Here is an 18395-nt window from a genome sequence, read left to right as displayed (position 1 = left end):
AAATGAAGGAAATGAATGTAAGTACCCACTTTAGTTCATTGCTTTATCAGCTCCCATACAACTCTGCTGAAAACAAGGCAAAGACCATTAAATATTATCTAAAATTTTTATTATTGCAAATGGCAAGTGTACTTTGTAAGTTTTATGTATTTTTTTTCCTCAGCAATACTAAGTGCAAATGTGAGCAACAGTGATGTTCTATTTCTGTTGAAATATTAGAGGTGAAAAGCCATTCTGTGGTGTAAGCCTATATTATTTATTCTGAAATAAATTGATAGACATTTTCCATTTCCTTCCAGGATGATCTACATCCTCTGTTGTCTTGCTAAGTTGAACTTTATGATGATAATTCCTTTGATGAAGCTGAGCCTTGGAGACAATTGTGGTCCAGCTACATTTGTTCATGCCCTGTTAATGTTAGTAATATATAATAGAACCTTTTAAATAGCAGTAACTTAATTTCTTAACACGTCAAGCATCCACAGTTGAATTTTATGGAACCAGCAATTTCTATTATAACATTAATTCTCTATTTTTCTCTATTTATTTTGGTTTTAGAATAAAAAAATGTCAAATTCTCTAAGAGCCTGGATAATAATTGAAAAATGCAAAGCTAAAAAAAAAATAAAATTATTCAACTTGCTTCTTTTACGAAGCGACAGGTTTAAAATGCAAATAATATGCCTAACCATTGACTTCAATTATCTCACTGTTTTGTTTCATGCTTATTGACCCTACAGGTCAATGTAGGATATGAGGACACAGAATGGGAAAGAAGTAACTACAGGGTATAAAGGGCCTGTTTCGCTATTGGATCTACTCAAATATTTTCTAATGACTTCTGAAGTTGCAAAAATAATTTTTACCTTTCTTTGGAACAAAACAATGTGATGGGGACACTGCTCTGAGATATGAGGAACAGTTTTGAGTTCCTACTCTGAGTTCTCTCAAAGTATTTAAGACATAAAATATGCAGAGTTAATTACCCTTGACAGTACAAAAGAGAATTTTCAAGTCTAAGGAGTTTAGAATAATTTAAAATATGAACAACTTGAAGTCAAATATTTTCAACATAAGTAGTTGTGTACAAAAAGTGATCTGGTCAAACTCATTTTAACACCATCGAAATTGGCATCTGGCTAAGGGACAACACACATTCTTTGTTGTCGATAAAACTTGGTTTCCTTGTAATGAACTGCAGGGCACAGGACAGGTGATGTATATCTAGATCTTTACACTAATGGGTTTCAGATGTGACCACAGAGTGCATAAAACCCTTAGATTCTGGAAGCATACCTTGGACTGGCTGCTTAGACATAACTTGTGTTAAGCAACTTCACTCATAATCATTTATCCACAAAAGATCTCATGACCTTGAACATGTAAAATGAGACTCTCTTACAAATGACATTTGCTGAGAAAGCATACTAAAGTTTCTCAGTTTACTTGGGTTTTTTAGGCTAAGCACAACAAAATAAATGGTCTTCTTACTGTAAGTTAGAACTGAGAACAGGAATTTTCGTACTTGCTCTCAAATATCTGTCATTACAGTGCCAATGGACACATTTACTTTTCTTAAGCTTGATAATAGAAAAGGAGTCATGAGTCTATGTTAAATAAAATTTGAATATTTAGCTCTGACTGTGAAAGGAATTTTATATGGAATAGCGACTTGAAAGCGGAGATTCTCTACCTGTGTATTTTCATTGATGTAGTTTTCTTCAGGGCCTTAATTACTAAAAATTCATGTGTTGATCATAGACTACCACTTAATTTGCTGAAAGCAGAGTATATTATACTCAATAAAAAGACATATTGTCTGACTAGACAATGGTAACACTGCAACAAACTAATGATAATCTTCAATAAAATTCCCAGTTTACCTGTGAGAAATAGAAAGGTGAGAACATGAAAATACATGATATTTATGAAGTTTCTTTGCAGGAAACTATTTTTGAAGTATTGTAAGAGTAATAATGGTCAAAAAAAATATACAGCCTGTCTGAACTTGTTCTTTCAGAAGTGAGACATCACATTTCCATAGTAGTTACTTCGAAGGGGCTGGGAAAAAGTAATTAATGAATTTTGAACACTTCACCCTTTGGGCCCAATTAAATTTTAGTGCTAGTTAATTAGCAGTTAAACTTTTTTTGGTTCATTCATCTAGAAAGGGCCTTAAAGAAAAGAAAACTAGATCTCAAGATTACAGTTATTTCTATCACACAAAAATAAATAATAATAATAAATATAATAATGATAAGCAGAAAGAGAAGAAAAGGGGCAGATAAAGCCTCATTAAGACAATTATCTTAAAGCACATTTTTAAAGGAGGGTGAAAAATAATTGCTTGTTGTGCTAAACCTGCGTTAATCTAATGAACCATGCAGATTCCTGTAGTTTCTCAGTGGTAAAAGGACTTAGTATTAATCTGCTTCATTAAAAATTAATGACGGGTAAATCAGCTTCTACTTAGTGTAATAGAAAATCATGCTAAATACTGTTTGTAAACTACACTACGCTCAGTATGGCTGCTCTGATGCAATGCCAAAAATAGCACAAGCAAATTGCCAGATGTTGATAAATGAGTCCTTAACTTTCATTCAGAATTTAAAAAAAAAGGAACTTTTCAGCTTTATACCTTCGTCTGCTGTGTATAGAACTAGTTTCAGTAACAGATTGAATGTGAAGTTTCCTTGACTGCAACTTAGGTGGAGGAAGGTCCTTTGTACTACCATGGCCTCCAACTCTTGGAGTTCTCTGACCCTCAGTAGGGTCACAGGAAAGGAGAGATGTAGTAATGCCTAATTACAGCTTCCTGATCTCCAGTTTCTACCTTTCTTGCTATTTCCAGGTCACTGGAGATGTTCGGTCTTCCAAGTCAAGGCAGAAGCTGCTAATCAGCATGCTAAAGCTAACCTTGTATTGTCCTTGAATCATTACTTATCATACCTGTCCAATATAAAGAGGACTCAGTGAAATCTGTTCCTCAGTTACAAAAAGTGGCTCCCATAGCCAGCCACGTTTCACTCTTCGAACTGCCGTGAAAGACAGATCTGTGTTTTGAGCACTGTGGTTCTGCATGCTGAGGGAGTAAGGCCAAAGTTGAACCAGCATCACCATGAGAGGTATCAATGCAGAGAAATTCATGCTGAAACCTTCTTTCAATCAATTTTAATCTGTGAAAGAGGAAAAAAAAATAAAAATAATTGACAAAGCATCCCTTTTGTCTTTCCACTTCTATATATTTATTCTGTGCTAATATAAGAGCTGATTTGCAGTGTTAAAACCTCCTCCTCTCCCTAAAAGGAAAGAGTTGAAACAAAGTCTGTTTCTTTTTAAAATAGATATTCTGGCATGAAAGTCAAATGCTCGACTTTCCTTTATGAATATCCTATACAGGGAGTTTGTATGCAAAAAAAAAAAAAAAGAAAAATCATCCTTCAATTAAATCATCTTTCAAATTAAGCTGGGTAATTGTATTGTGTAGCCCAGGAATAATTTGATTGGAATAATTGTATGCTTCTGGTTAGGCAGGGCTCATTTTGAGCTGCAGTCACAGAACTGCCTGAAGGGTGAACATCTAGACTTAGTGGTCCTGATGTCTGGCAGCTGAAACAGAGTGGTGCAGATATTTGTTTAACCTCTTCTTACCCACTCTCCCAGCTCAACAAAATGCCTGCAAAAATACCAAAAGTGGTAGGGCATCATGAAGAAGCAGCAAAGATCTACACCTCTCCTTCCTGGCTGATAGAAATTGTCTTAACTGATTTTACCACCTCTGACATTATTGGCTATAATTAAGCAGTCAAAGGGCAAATGCATCTTGAAAGATGTAGGTTTCTGCAGCTAGTTTCATAGGCACAAAACATACTTTCAGAAAATGAAGACTTTTCACAAATTATAAGATGTTACTGACTTTTCAGTGATTTTTGGCAGAATAAAGGAAACTCTGAATTTTAAGTATAATGCAGCGCTCAGTTAAGAATAGCCATCTTACGTGAGGAAAAAAGTAAAATTTTAAAAATACTTACCACACACATTTCAAGTCTTAAAACCCTATTTGACAATGGCATTAGCCATTCTTTTCAAGGCTTTAGCCTTAAAGAATAATATTTTCTATGCAGGAACAGTCTGGTTTATGAATTGGTCATACCCCAGTCACTGGAAAGAAATATTTGGATGTATCTTCCTTAGGGCTGAAAAATCCAGAAGTCTAGTTGTCCAGGATAAAATACAATGCATATATTTTAAGTTAATGATTTAAATAATAATGTTATAAATACCAATCCTTATCCAAAGGGAAACATCATAATTGTTTAAAAAGACAGATAATACAGAAAACTATTAATTATCTTCCAACAATTTCATATGATGTTGGACAACAGCTTGTTAAAATATATTCTGCATATATATATATATATATATGTGGAGAGAGAAAAGATAAGGAAGTTCTAATAGTAAAGTCATATAGAACCATAGATGCTAAAGTGTACCTTCCAATTTATTAATGTTTTTTGGTTTTGGACTGTAAATCTGTAACAGTGCAAAATGAGACTTAAATAGAAGGAATGTGACTTGGGTATTCTCTAGTTTTAGTTTCCCGTGGAAAACTGCCTATTTTCCTATAGCTGAAAGAATAATATTTGTGACATGGAAAACAAGGCCAACAAAGTTCAACTTGGCTCTGAAATAAAGCTTGAGTGAGGCTTAAAAGGCCTAAAGACCTTGGAGAGGCTCTATGCAACGAGGGTACTTAGCGCTAAGCAGTAATCTTCACAGAAACTAACCTTGAAAATGAACATTCATTTTATTGCAGCACATACCAAAGGACAGACAAATCAAGCAATGAAAACTGAACAGTCAAAGAGACCTTTCTGAGGAATCATAAAAAAAGTTACTTCAATATTCAGTATGAAGAGACAGGTGTTCAGTCTGAGCCATAGAAAATACTTCTGGCTATCCCTTTGTTGTTGTTTTAGATGCTTCTTGTGACATTACCCACATTGTTCAACACGGTATTTCAGACTTGTGGGGCAGTATTTCACGCAGAGTGAATGTCAAACAGTCGTTTTCAAATTCATCTGAAGACACCATGTATAAACAGTAACATAGCGAGAGTACAAAATATGGCTACACAGGTCTGTTGTTGGCCACCTTTTTGCAATGTGCTCAGCAGTTAGAGATGAACAACATAAAGAATACAATTAGTATTTTGGTCTATTTTTGTGTCTCCTTTTTATTAATTTATATTAATAGCCCATGTTATATGAATTCAAGCATCATATCCCAAACATAATGAGCATGAATAAACATTTCTAAATTTGGACATGTTGTACACTGTTAGTGTATAAAAAGACTTTGACTTGAAAATACAGACAGTAGGCAAATTTCTGTAAAAAAATATAAAGCTATGTAATGGAAATGAGAGTTATATGTATTTCTGCTATATCAAACATACTCAATTTGCCTTTACTTTCAGGACCTTTCAAAGCATGTTTACTTCCAACATCTTCCTACTCATTTGGCATTGAGACACTGCCTCCGGCCTCTGGGCAGCACATGTTGCCATTCTTTATAAATCCAATTGTTCCCTTGTGAAATAATCATCTTCTTTCTGTTCCACTGATTGTAGCTAACTCTCAAAAGTGGCTCTCATAAAATATCCAGAAATTAATTTCTTATTTCCTCCTCTATTTCTAGTCTTTTCTTAAAAATCTAAATTTCATTGTTACACACTTAAATTAAAAAAAAAAAATGTTCACAGTGTTTAAGATGATTCTGTACTGAGACTACTGCCAATCACTATGACTAGTGTTGTCTCATTATTCCCTTGTTCTTCCTTGTCTTTCCCTATCCATCAGTTGTCTCTTGTTTTACACTCATTTGGTAAGGGCTTTGTAAATGAAATGACCTTTTATTTTCTGTTTCAATTATAATATTCAATAGAAGGGAGGATTCGGAAAAGCACTGAAATTTTGGTTGTTATAGTGGTATGCACAAATAGACAGATTTTTTATCAGAATAATCTCTAATTGACAAAAAAAAAAGGACAAATATATTTTCAGAGATGAGCAAATGATTTGTCAATAATGATTTCCCAAGGGAGAGAAATGGAAACCACTTTTCTGTTCCTAGTCTTCAGGGAGTACGTCTCCACTCCACACATGCAGTGGATTGCAATAATAAAGTCTGATACTTAGAACACAGTAATGAGAGCATCAATTTCAGTTGTAACAACTTTTAAAGCAGCATCTTCCTTTCATACCCAGTGAAAATAATGAGTTTCTTGTAGACTTAAGATTTACTTTCTTGGCACAAATTTGAAGAGTCCTTTGTTAGGTTTGTTCTGGAATCACCACCAAGTGACGTCCTTTCTCCATTGGAAATAATACCTGTTACTGCCTAGCATTACAAGAAAAGTAGTAGGAAGAGATCTAAAAAATACTGCTGCTTGGATACAGGGACGTTAAATATTTTTTGGTGGAGAAAACAAAAGACTAAAGGTGAAGACAAACAACAACTTTCTAAAGCACTAAAAACACCCCAAACAGCAGATTACAATGAAGACGACGAAAAATTCTGTTCCAGTTCTGTTAGCTGAAGAACAGGAAAACCAAACTTAATTTTGTACCAAACCCCTCATAATTTGATATAAGTAAAGCCTTTTAATTAGGAGGTGGCAAAACACTGAAATATGGTAACAAGGGATGTGGTAACATATTCCTTAGGAATTCCACCAAGATGGACCATTAGGACCATCTTGTATATGTACTTGATCCTATTTACATTTGAATTTTGAAACAGTGACTCCTGAGAAAACAAGTCTCTCTGTCCTTGAAAGTATTCAGCAGAACTAAAAATGCCAGACTGAAAGATATTCCTTTTGTGGAATTTGGTGTTGTCTTTGCTTGTTTTAATAACATCAAGGAAACAACAAGTGGAAAAATTCATGTAAGCCAATCTAATTCATTAATATGCAGCTTTTGAAACATTTCTTATCTCAAGATGATGACGTTTCAGTTACATGTTCTGTTTCATGCATCCGTGTTATTATGATTGTAGTTAAACTTTTCTCCCTTGTATATTGCTATCTTTAATTTTCACTTAATAGGATAAAGAAGAAAGGGTATTTGTAACTAACCCCTACAAATTATCATGTTATAAAAAGCTCGAATGGTTAGAAACCTTCCAATTTCTCCACTACAGATTTGCTCATTTGTACTGCTGCCAGGTATTTGTCTTGGTTGCATTTTATATGGCTGATTACTGATGATCCTAGAGTATTATGGTGCTACCGCTCTATTTTCTTTCCAGAAAACACTATACATAGACTCATTTTCTTTGACCAGTTTAGGTTTTGCACAATATGGTAGACACCTAGGCTATATTACTCCTGGAATTCTCAAAAACTTAGTAATATATAATAATATGTATATCAACTAATGTAATTAATACATAAGTTTTGTGGGGAGGTTTGTTTGTTTATATGTATTTTATAATCTGTACAGAACAATAATAAAATCTTCCAGAGTGTGCACTGTAATGAACCTAATCCTATTCTTGCTGCTTCTGACTGTTGCTGAATTTCACATAGATTAGGGTAATAATTTTTGCAGTGTTAAAACTCTGCATTATCTTTTTCTTTGATCTTGGCTGTGATTTGAGTTTTTGCATTCAGTGCCAAGTTTTTTTTTTAAGCAAGTTTTCCATTCTTTATGTATTTTAAGTATTTTATTTGGAGACACTAGAAAAAGGCATGCTAAACTCCTATGGAATAAATATGACATATCTAGCTCCAGATGGAAGATACTATTGTAACAGTAATATTTGACCAACTTGACAAAAAGCAACAATGAGAAAAAGGAAAAAAATTAGCAAGAATTTATTTTGTTATTTGAACTTAATTTTTACTAAATGTAATCACAGTCGCTGTATGCCATATATAAGTATTTTGTGATCAACTGATTGATTAATTTTTTTTTTAATGGAAAAATTTATACCAGTCCTGCTGTCGCTCAGGTCATCTTTACCACAAACCTGTCAGCTTATGCTTATCTGCCTGATTTCTTCTCTTTACGGTTTTTCTCGTGTTTAATATTATTTTAGGTTTAGCTATTATTTTTATTGAATCTAAATATTTTAATTTTGTCTATTTTGACTTTCTGGTCTTTCACACATTTTTCTTTCTTAAATTTTGACTGCTGCATCTAACAAGTATTCTGAATTTAATTATACTATGGTCATCAGAACTAACACCTAAATGTAATAATGTCTTCAATCAATTAATTACAGGTAACTCAAAAATTGTCTTGCTAGTCTTTTGCAGAACTAGCTATTTTAAAAGCTTCTACTTAACCTTGAGAAGTGTCTTCTGTAATGCACATCTTGATGTGACATTTGACCAAATTATGTTGACTGGTAGTGCATATTAACACAGTATGGCTGCATGTGTCTCCACTAGTCACCCAGAACTTCACTTACATGGAGATCAATTACTTAGATGTTATAAACGTGGATAAATTTCACTTCACTGTAAATGGTATATTATTTTCTTCATTTTGCAAATATGCCATTCTGTCATTAGGGAAGGTTTTCCAACTATTATACAGAATTACCAGAGTATTATCTGTCAGTTATAAGTGGATAAAATAGCTTAGAGAAATGAATTTTTTAGTTGATTAGTGCCTTTAAGTCCATGGATTTTAATCAGTGTAGAGCAGATCAACTAGAAATCCTGTCACTCCTATTGTTTTATAGTGTTTTACTGATGTTATTTCTAGGTAGTATATTAACATGTTATCTTGATCCCCATATTTTACTACAATATCTGTGTCCCTGTAGAAGAAGCCCGGGTGCCATTTTGGATGACAAAACCCTGACTCTTCAAACCATGACAAGCAGTAGCCAGAACACTGCCCAGACTAGAGATTCAAAACATGTTTTGCACTATCAAATAGTAATATTTATTTTTTGAAATCCTATGTCTCCAATTAAAAACATACAGCAATTCTTGGGAAAGGTAGGAGATTTTTTTTTAAATAAAGAGAAAAGGATCTAAGGTGAAGGATGAGATTTCTTGCAGTGAGTAAAGAAAACAAGTAGTACATCTGTTCCCTGTTCAGCCTACAACTCAAAGGAGGTAGTATAGAAGATATGGTAGCATATTGTGTGTTCTACAACCTCATTCCACAATCATTGGTAGTTCTCATTTCCTTAGTGGAACTATATTAATCACCAATACACATGAGTAAACCAATACTGAGAAATAAACCTTTTTATGAATTGAAGTCAGTGACTGTTGGTGCTATTGTATTACATTTGAACTTTAGCATATAACACTGGCTGCACAACATCTGTGTCCTGATGGCTGTGAGGATACAAGATGAAGTAGCCAGTCTTCTGCCTTTTGCAATCCTATTCCACCAGTATTTTTAGAACTGAGGAATTGGTTGCTGATCTTCAAGTTTGTTGGAGATACATGTAACAGGGACCAGCTCAATATTTCTCTATACAGTTCAGCATTCTTATGTTTGATTTCCCTTAGGGGACTGCTGCCATTGATGCAACTCTGTAAACAAAGACTCTCACGATTATGGAAACATGAAATCATTATTTCACTCACTGTTATCAATCATATTACACAGACATGAAAGTGCAGCCTCAAAAATTTCAGTCATGCCCAAGGCAGAAGGAGACCTAAGTCTTCTCATTGTAATTTCTTTGCTACTTCAGACAGAACCTGAAAAAGACAACCCAACTCACCTAAAGAGTCTCTGGGTACAAAGAAAAAGTCATACCATTCCCACCATCAGCACAGAGTGTGTGTAAGGATAAACTTCTGGTGGGTAGGACTCTGTCAGACAGCTTTTGCTTTGCAGTGGTGACCTTTGGAAATGCTGGTTAAGGTAAATACTGCGTAGGGATTGAGCCAAAGGCAAGCCAGTATTTTTGTAAACTTCCTCTATGAGTATTTGTGTTACTGTTTTTCAGACAATATTAAAATTAAATCTGAAACATCAGAAATTAATAAAGAAAAATTAAGGCTTTTTTTTTTTTTTTCTTTTTGAGTCTACTGAAATCCCCCCAAGGGACCAGCAGGTATCACCAAGAATGTCACACAGATGCAGCAGATTTCCCCAGGGGCAATTAAACCTTAGAATTGTTCCCTGGTTGGTGTGGTGTCTTCTCTTCTTCTGGAAGCATAGCTTTTCCACATGTTATTAGCTAAAATATGAAGTTATTTGGTGAATAGTTTCATAGACTAGACACAGATATTCCTACTTTACTTTCTTGTAGGGAAGAAAAATGAAGGAGAAATATCTATGTCTCTTGTCTAATCACTGGTAAATTAATGATTATATTGCATCCTTTTTTACAGACTTTTTGCCATACAGCTGTTTCCTATGTCAGTCCAGATGCTTCCTAGCTAACGAAAAATTGAAATGCTTACCTTAGGACTTAACTTTATGAAAAATTATGTTCATTTTCTGCAGACATTCAATAGCTTCAGGAATTATGTTCTGATGTAAAAATTGATTTAGTAAACAGATGCTGAGATGCTAAAAGATTCAGTTATGCCAGTAGGTGTGGTAAACTGCACTCTCTACACTAAAAATAAGCAACTATTTAGTTTTAATTGTAGGTTTCCTCAACTGAGACTATTATTTATTTTTAAGATAGTTTGCACTACAGAAAATTATGACTAAACCCTTGTATTTTAGGTTAAATATTTTGCTGATTAAAAGACTAACACATGTACACAGTAAAAACAGAAATTTTTGCCTTCTGGCATTTGCTTTTTATTATAGGAAAGTAGCAAATCCAATTACAAGGTGTTTGATTCACTGGGCAAATCCTACTGGAACATTTTCGGCTCTGCAGGATACCACTCAGTACTGAAGAACCACTTGTCAGCATAACGATGTAGAGGACCACATTCTGTGCTTCACACTTGAATCTGTTTGCCAAATGATTTTCTGGATGACACTTCATGAAATGCTCCAAAACTCTTTTCAGGATTTAGGTCCCTTTTATTGCATTCATTCTTAATTATTCTTTGCATATATTCAAACTAGTTGTGCAACAAATTTACCTTTGCCATGGTTTTGGGGGAGATTTAATTCCTCCAAACATGAGATAAAAGGAAGCTTCAACATTTCATTTAAGAGGATGCTCTTTGCTAGAATTTGACCTATTGTTAAACTGCTGGGTTTGGTTCTAGAATTAATTTTCCACATACGATTAGATAAATCAGAAAACATCTTAAATGAAAGCATGCAGTCTATGTCAATGGGAAACATTAATATTAAATCAGGTGCTAATGTTTATCTTTGATGAATCTTATATTTATAAAATAAATAAATATTCAAGAAAGCAGTACCTTAAAAGCAGTTAAAGAAACCCTATCTTCACTTTAAAAAAAAAAAAAAAGGAAGGAAAGTTTTTGGTTTTGTTTTTTTTTTATTTTATTTTCATTAACTCCATTTGTTTTCTGTTTAGTCATAAAGCACAATAAGGTAAATAAAGCAGGGAATAATTAATTTTAACAGTATTAAGAGTTTTCATTATAAACTAGAAAATCTGTTCTGATAAATAATCCAGTTATCCAGTTTCAAGGTATAATTTAAATTCACAGACAGAAAAAGTCTCTTGCATACATACATGCACTATGGGCATCACCATAGTGGACGTTAGTTGGAAAAGTGCAATGGAATAACCTCAGTTTCAGTTCTCCTTAGGTCTCAATGATCAGAGGTTTGTTTCTCCCTTACTCCTGATTTTAATATTTCACTGTTCTTCTATGCTACCAGGAACATATCTTTTCTTCACTCATTCTATCAATTTTGTTAAAGGCTGATATCCTTTTTTCAATCTCTCATATATAAAAAATTTATCAATAAAATATGGTTCTTATTTGATTCCATTAAACTTTGTAAACACTTCTCAGGCACTAAGATATTCAGAACAGCAAAGGAACAGAGCATTAGGTCATCCAGGAAACATAAAGGGCGTTGTATAATCAATTTCGTGTTGAAGATTTTCAAAAAAGGTTTCTTTTCTTTTCTGTTGAGTTTCGAGGTGTGGAATAAAATTTTCCACGCATAGTCCAACAAATCCCATCAGGTTTGCAAATTCTGTATTTTTTTAATAGAATCATTTTTTTAAAAGAGTCATAAATGAAGCAAATTCTAAAAATAAGATGCTTTTTCTAGCTATTGCTACTGCATTCTCCAAACTTTCTTGACTTAAAAGCTATTTTTAAAGGATGGGTGTTACTTTAGACCTTTCTGATATTTCTGTATTATAACATAACATAAAATAATATTATCAGGCTAAAAAAAATTAAGACAATCAAAATTACATAGTATCTGGGACTTAGGTCTTGACACTCTTCATGATCAAGTTGTCTTTTGATGTTTCAGAGCATAATTTTTGTCAATTACTTGCATAATTATCCATTAAAAAAAATTTGCTTTCTCTTATCTTACTACTTGGTACATGCAATATATTTCATCCTATAATAGGGGGAAAATACTGTTTCTACTTTCATTATCATTCAATGTAGTCCTTACCTTGAATCAAATTAAGATATCTTTGGAAATTCTTATTAATTATTAATTCACTTTGACTAAAAATCCATTAATAAGAAAGTCAGGAACAGCACTTAGAATCTGTGTTGAAACTTGCTTTTTTAAAAGTCAAGTTCAGGTTGCACTGTGTTGTTGGGTGATTTTTGTAAAATATTATGTCAATGTAGGAAATACCCTTTGAAAAGTTCCTAGCTATTATTTGGTACCTTGAATACCCATGCATGCTACCCTTTCAACACATTTTATCTTGGGTCCTTACATTCTGGTAATTCTTCAAGTATATTACATTTTTTTAGAGGGGAAAAGAAAAAACAAAAAGGTGTGAGAGCAGTGGAAAAATTGGATTAAAAATTCAACATAGCTAAAGACTTCAGAGTACCCCTCAAATTCAGATGATGTTAATTCAGTTAATTCTTATAGTTATCAAGATTACTTATCTCCTGGACTAATGCCCTTGATAGAAGAAAGCCAGATGCTCAGGTATCTTTGAAGCTGACAAAATATTTTTTTTATTTCTCCATATTTTCTGTTCCGATTTTTTAAACTTTTCATTAATTTCTTTCCTTTTCCAACCATTTTTTTTCTCTTACTACAATATGATTCTTCCTCTTTCTAACCTACATTGAAGCCTTCTTTCTCACTGAGAAGCTGAGGCACTGAATGTCCCGCCCCACTTTTTTTCCCTTTCTTCATTTAAAAACTTTTCCTATTTGCACAAAGAATTAATGAATTACCTATTCACCTGTCAGCTCTGTCCCCACTGCTACAGGTCACCTGCAATAACAGTTTATTGCGTCTTTAGACAAGCTTTTTCCCTCTTTGTGTGTCATTCTCATTACCTGTGTGAGCCTCTTTTGCTTCTCTGCTCAATGTTATCTCTCAAACAGACCTCTCTGTGCAGATTTCTTTTGATATTTTACTTCTTAGAAGCCTATTGTAAAAAATAAATTGTGCTATATTATATTGTTGAGCCAGAGTCTCTGTCAGTCATTCAGAGGGTAATTTTGCCTATTTCAAGAGCTCTTATGTACTTTGTAGCCTTAGATTTTGTATCTCCAACTGAGCAGGTATCCTCAATGCTTTATGTGTTACAAATTTATTAAAATACACAATCAGACTCAACATTTTTAAACTTCATCACCTACTTTTTCTTTCAATGGAAGAAGCTTCTTAAGCCAAGAAGCAAGTAGAGGAGAGAGGCAGAAACATGAGGAGTTAACACAAAAAGTAAATGCTGTCTAGGATGACTTTAATAGGGTAATAATCATGGTGAGTGGTAAGTGACAAGAAGTGAGAGACTAGAAGAGTCTGATGTTTCAAATGCAAGACTTGATTTTCACACAGTGACTAGGAAAGAAAGGAAGAATCGTACATGGAGTCAGACCTGTATCAGAAAGTGGCACAAATTGTGCTGAGCCAGGCACATTTCAGTCCACAGGAGGCATTCAGAGGATAACTTGCCTTCTGGTTGGTGCACACTGCTGTTGAGCAGGGCTTTGGAAACCAGCAGACAGGTCCTTTGCATGTTTCAATTTTCTCCCCAGCTTTAATATCTTACTTAACTAAAATCTATAGATGTATCCAGTATAGCTCAATTAAAGTTGTTATTCAGAAATATTACTTCTGCTTGGTTTTGTGTCCTTTCATCTGAAATATGTAGGAATTGCCAAAATTCAATGCAAGAGCCCCATGTTTGGTAGAAATTAGCTGAGCACTCTGTTAAGTATGAAGTACTCTCCCAGTTATTTCAAAATAATATTAAAAACACCAAAGGCTGGTGTTGATACTGTGACATTAGTGTGGTGTGCTGAATGGTCAAAGTAGTTCCTCCAGAGGTAAGAGAAAAGATTAAGAAAACTATAGAAGTTATTGTTATATCAGACCTTGATGATAGTGTGGCCCAACCCGTACTACCAAAGGAATTTTTGCAGTCAAGAAAGGAGCAAAGTTCATGGAAGGCAGAAGCAATCTGAGAAGATTTCAAAGATCCATGAGTAACTCTGTTGACAAGCAGGAAACAGAAGTCTTGGGAGTTGATCTAAGAAACATGAGGTCTTTGCAAATAGCCAATATATCCACAGATGATACATGTTTAAAAAGCTGACCTCTCCAGAATTTTTGTGTTTATTTTAAGTAAGAATATGTAACGGTGAAATATTAATTTCCTGGAAAAAATTTCTGAATAAAGATACAAAATAACAAGGTAAACTTTAAAAAAACACAAAACAAAAACACAATCCAGAAACTAAGTAACACCAAACAAAATGATACATGAAAATATGAAAATATCTGAAATATGGGTAAAATTGAATGTATACAACTAGTTTCATGTCATTATCCATATTGATTTTCTTAAATAGAAACGACAAATGTGTGATCTTGGAAACTTGCCTATAAAAATTAGAGATTTATGGTGTTTAGTTGGCAAAATATGACCACGACTGTTTCTGCTATGACCATAACCAATTTATATTAGTAACCTCTATATGTCTCTGTAAATTCAGCCAGCAACTCATGAAGAAGAGCAGGAAAAAAAGTACAGATTGTAATTCCCATCCTTCACTGCATTAATTACTATGTTTGTGAGAGACAGGGGCGAATTTCCTCCAGAAAGCAATGTTTTAATAAAATCTCAGGGTAGGATATAGGAGACCTCTTCATATTTTCTAAAAGTTATGTGCAAGACTCTGGGTACTTTTTTCAAAGTTAATCCTTTCACAGTGGCACATGAAAATGTGCAGTGAAGAAATTGTTCTTCAGAATTCATTGAAAGGAGTGGATACTTTTCAAACCACATCTTGGCCTGGGACCTGGCCATTGACATGCCTGCTTCATAGACATTTCCTTTCCTTCATCAGGCTCTAGAGTATTCTTTCCTTCCTGTGCAGCTGAGTGGATAACTTCAGTGCATATAAACACACGAATATGCATGAACTTTTGGAGATACCATGATTCACTAAATCAGAATGTTTAAATTTCCCCCTCAAATAAGTTTTTACAAAAGAAATTACTGTAATAGCTTTCTATGGATATCTCACTTCTTTAAAGCCAGTTTCGTCCACATAATTCCCCTTCTTTCAGGAGTCTGCCTGAGTTTCTGACTTTAATTCATTGCAAGCCAACTGAAACTGGAAAGTCCATGAAGTTGCCATAGTAACTCAATGGACAAAGACTTAATTCACTAGTTTACATAAGCCAGAACTCATATCCTGCAGACAGTAATGATCTTAAATTATTTAGATCTATAAAGTTGATGGATTATATATATTTAATAAATAAGCGTCAGTTCCTTAGTTAGTGAAAAATGGGCTTTGATTGCCCCAAGCTGTCTCAGAAGTATTTGTATGTTAGATAGTAAGCCCCCCAAAAAGCCAAGGAGAATGAAAAGGAACAGGAAACCTGTTAACAGTAGTGTTAATAAAGGTTATGAGTTATGTTATTAATTTATTAAGAATTTTTTGGAAAAAAATGCCCAAATTAACTGTTAACCTCCATAAAGGCCATGTGGATTTAACAGAAAGAGAGGATGGCATACTTAGACTTTCACAATCTAGTGAAAACAATGGGACTGGAGTCAATTGTTATTGTTCCCATTCCATAGATATAATTTGCAGTAGCAGTGCTGAGGTAAGCAAATGTGGAACAACAAGACTGAAGAAGAAGTCTTTGGAACAATGTGTTATGAACCACATCATTTTGTCATGGGCATCATGATTTACTTAGGGTCACTGCATACTTTTGGATTAAGAGTATGGCCTAGTCAACAGTTTTACTGGGTGGCGTCAAAATGGATGTAAAAATTAAGTAATAAAAAATAAGTATATATTTACTTAGTTCAGACAATTCCCTACTTCTCAGCTTCTTTATCACAAACTGAAAATCTTAAAATTGATTTAAGATCACCCACTAACTCTGAGAACAGTAACAGGTTTTTTTCTCTCTGTTTAATTTTTCCCTCTTTCCCCACACCTTCTGTTTTACGCCACATTTAGCAATTGGACAGATTGAAATCGTAAACCAGGTTGCAGTGCAGCTTCTCTAAATAGCATTGGTAAATATTATAGATATAATAAACATTCTTTGGGAAGATTGCACTAGTAAATAGCTAGGGACATTTTAATCATCAAATCTACCTATAACTTCAAATGTCTTAGAGAACAAATTCTATTCCATTTAATTCCCTCAATTAATGAATTCTGTATTACTTTTTTATGAGATTCCTGAGTACATCAGTTATTTATTTTAACCATGCAAGTGTGAAAAGACCAGCTCAAATGGGAATTGCCACTACAGCTTTATTCTATGTTGCCTTACTTCATTCTTTTCCTGTATTTTAATTCTAATTCCAACTTTCAATAGGATATTGAACCTGTAAGTTTCCCCTGCACATTTAATTCAAGGAGCAGATTGACATCTATATTTCTCCATGGATGGGAGCTCATCATGCCATTAGATTTTATCCTTGGATTTCTGTTTTGACTCATTCCAGTTATGTCCGATCATTCCAGGCAGTTAAGGTACTTTTATAGTTTCCTGTCCAGGACTTGTAAACAGTAGATAAATGGCATGAGAGGCAACAGGACATGGAAAACTATTCAGGCAAATAAAAAGAAGATTGTTAACAAAAGTGAAAGAAAACAAGAAACAGATATGCCACAGTCATAAATTTCTATGTTGTCTCATACAATGATAGAAGCATTGGGGTTTTTTTTGTGGGTTTTTTGTGATTTTAAATAAGTTTTGCTTTGTGTGGGAAGTTCTCATGAGTTTTGAGATAACATACGCAGTTGCCTTTATGATAGGTTTCCTCTCATCTTCCTTCTCCAACCTCCACTGCTATTCAGCACATTAGAAGTTTTTAGAGATTTCTTATGGAAAATATTTTTTTATTAGAAGATTGTTCTGTAATTCTGAATTCATATATATATATATATATATATATATATATATATATATGGGGTTGGGTTTTCTTTTGGTTATGTGTTTTTGTTTTTTTTCTCTCAAAGGCTATTATAGAGCATATGAACTTTGTGTGTGCTACAGCCTATTTAGTCTCCAACCATAAGCATCAATTTTAATGAAAATATCTGTCCTCTGGACACAGAATTAAAAGGCCACTCTTAAAGCTAGTGTCTAAATTACAGAAATATATTTGACTGCTTTCACAAAACCTTTTTCTGTGCAAAGTATTGGCAAAATACAGACATGTTCTTATTAACTTGGATTGAAACTTCATTCAATAATGCATCATAATTTCATTAGTGCTTTGTTTTAAAAAAAAATAATTCAAAGTACTTAGACGACTGGCTGAAAATTCAAGAAGGGAGAAACTGGGATTACTCCCTGGTTTCATGGTTTTGCTACAGAGAAGCATGTACAAAAGAGCAATAAAAATATTTTAGTCCTGAGTTCTTGCTGTTATTGCCAGCGCCTGTCAGGCAGGAAAGTAAATTCTGTACATTTTCACTCTCATTTTCCTTCAAATTACTTTTGTGACCTTCTTGCCTGTAACTGAAATATGACTCAAAATAGAAGTCACTAATGCTGATTATGTTATTGTACTATTTCACCCTCTCTGTGTAGTATCAAAGGAGTAGAAACAGGGATAGGGTATTGGCATGGTGCTATGGAATCTTAAACACAGCACAGAAATCCCCTTCTCTGGGAAGGGGCCAGGGCCATTATCCATTCTAAGAACACTAGCACAGCAATGTGAAAACAAAACAAAAAAATCCCCACTGGATAGAGAGCATCATTTTCCAAATAAAGAAATACAAGTGTTTCAAGTTTTCTTAGTAGAATGTT

At 33.9% G+C, this 18395-nt stretch overlaps 1 protein-coding gene across 4 annotated transcripts in view; it reads right to left on the bottom strand.

The window, feature by feature from the left end:
• Positions 1 to 18395, bottom strand: part of CDH19 (cadherin 19) — a 113101-nt gene that overhangs the window by 35495 nt on the left and 59211 nt on the right. For all 4 annotated transcript variants that reach the window (XR_001875588.1, XM_017819596.1, XM_017819594.1 and 1 more), the window contains one exon: positions 2950 to 3176. Coding sequence is in view for 3 of the 4 variants with exons in the window: in XM_017819596.1 (XP_017675085.1) it covers positions 2950 to 3147 (198 nt within the window). In the remaining variant the exon portion in view is untranslated. The remainder of the gene's footprint in view (positions 1 to 2949; positions 3177 to 18395) is intronic.

The sequence above is a fragment of the Lepidothrix coronata genome, unplaced genomic scaffold (assembly GCF_001604755.1).
Source record: "Lepidothrix coronata isolate B3197 unplaced genomic scaffold, Lepidothrix_coronata-1.0 Scaffold75, whole genome shotgun sequence".
Classification (NCBI taxonomy): Eukaryota; Metazoa; Chordata; class Aves; order Passeriformes; family Pipridae; genus Lepidothrix; species Lepidothrix coronata.
Note: the sequence above shows the minus strand (reverse complement) of the source record. Positions and strands in the feature narration are given on the sequence as shown.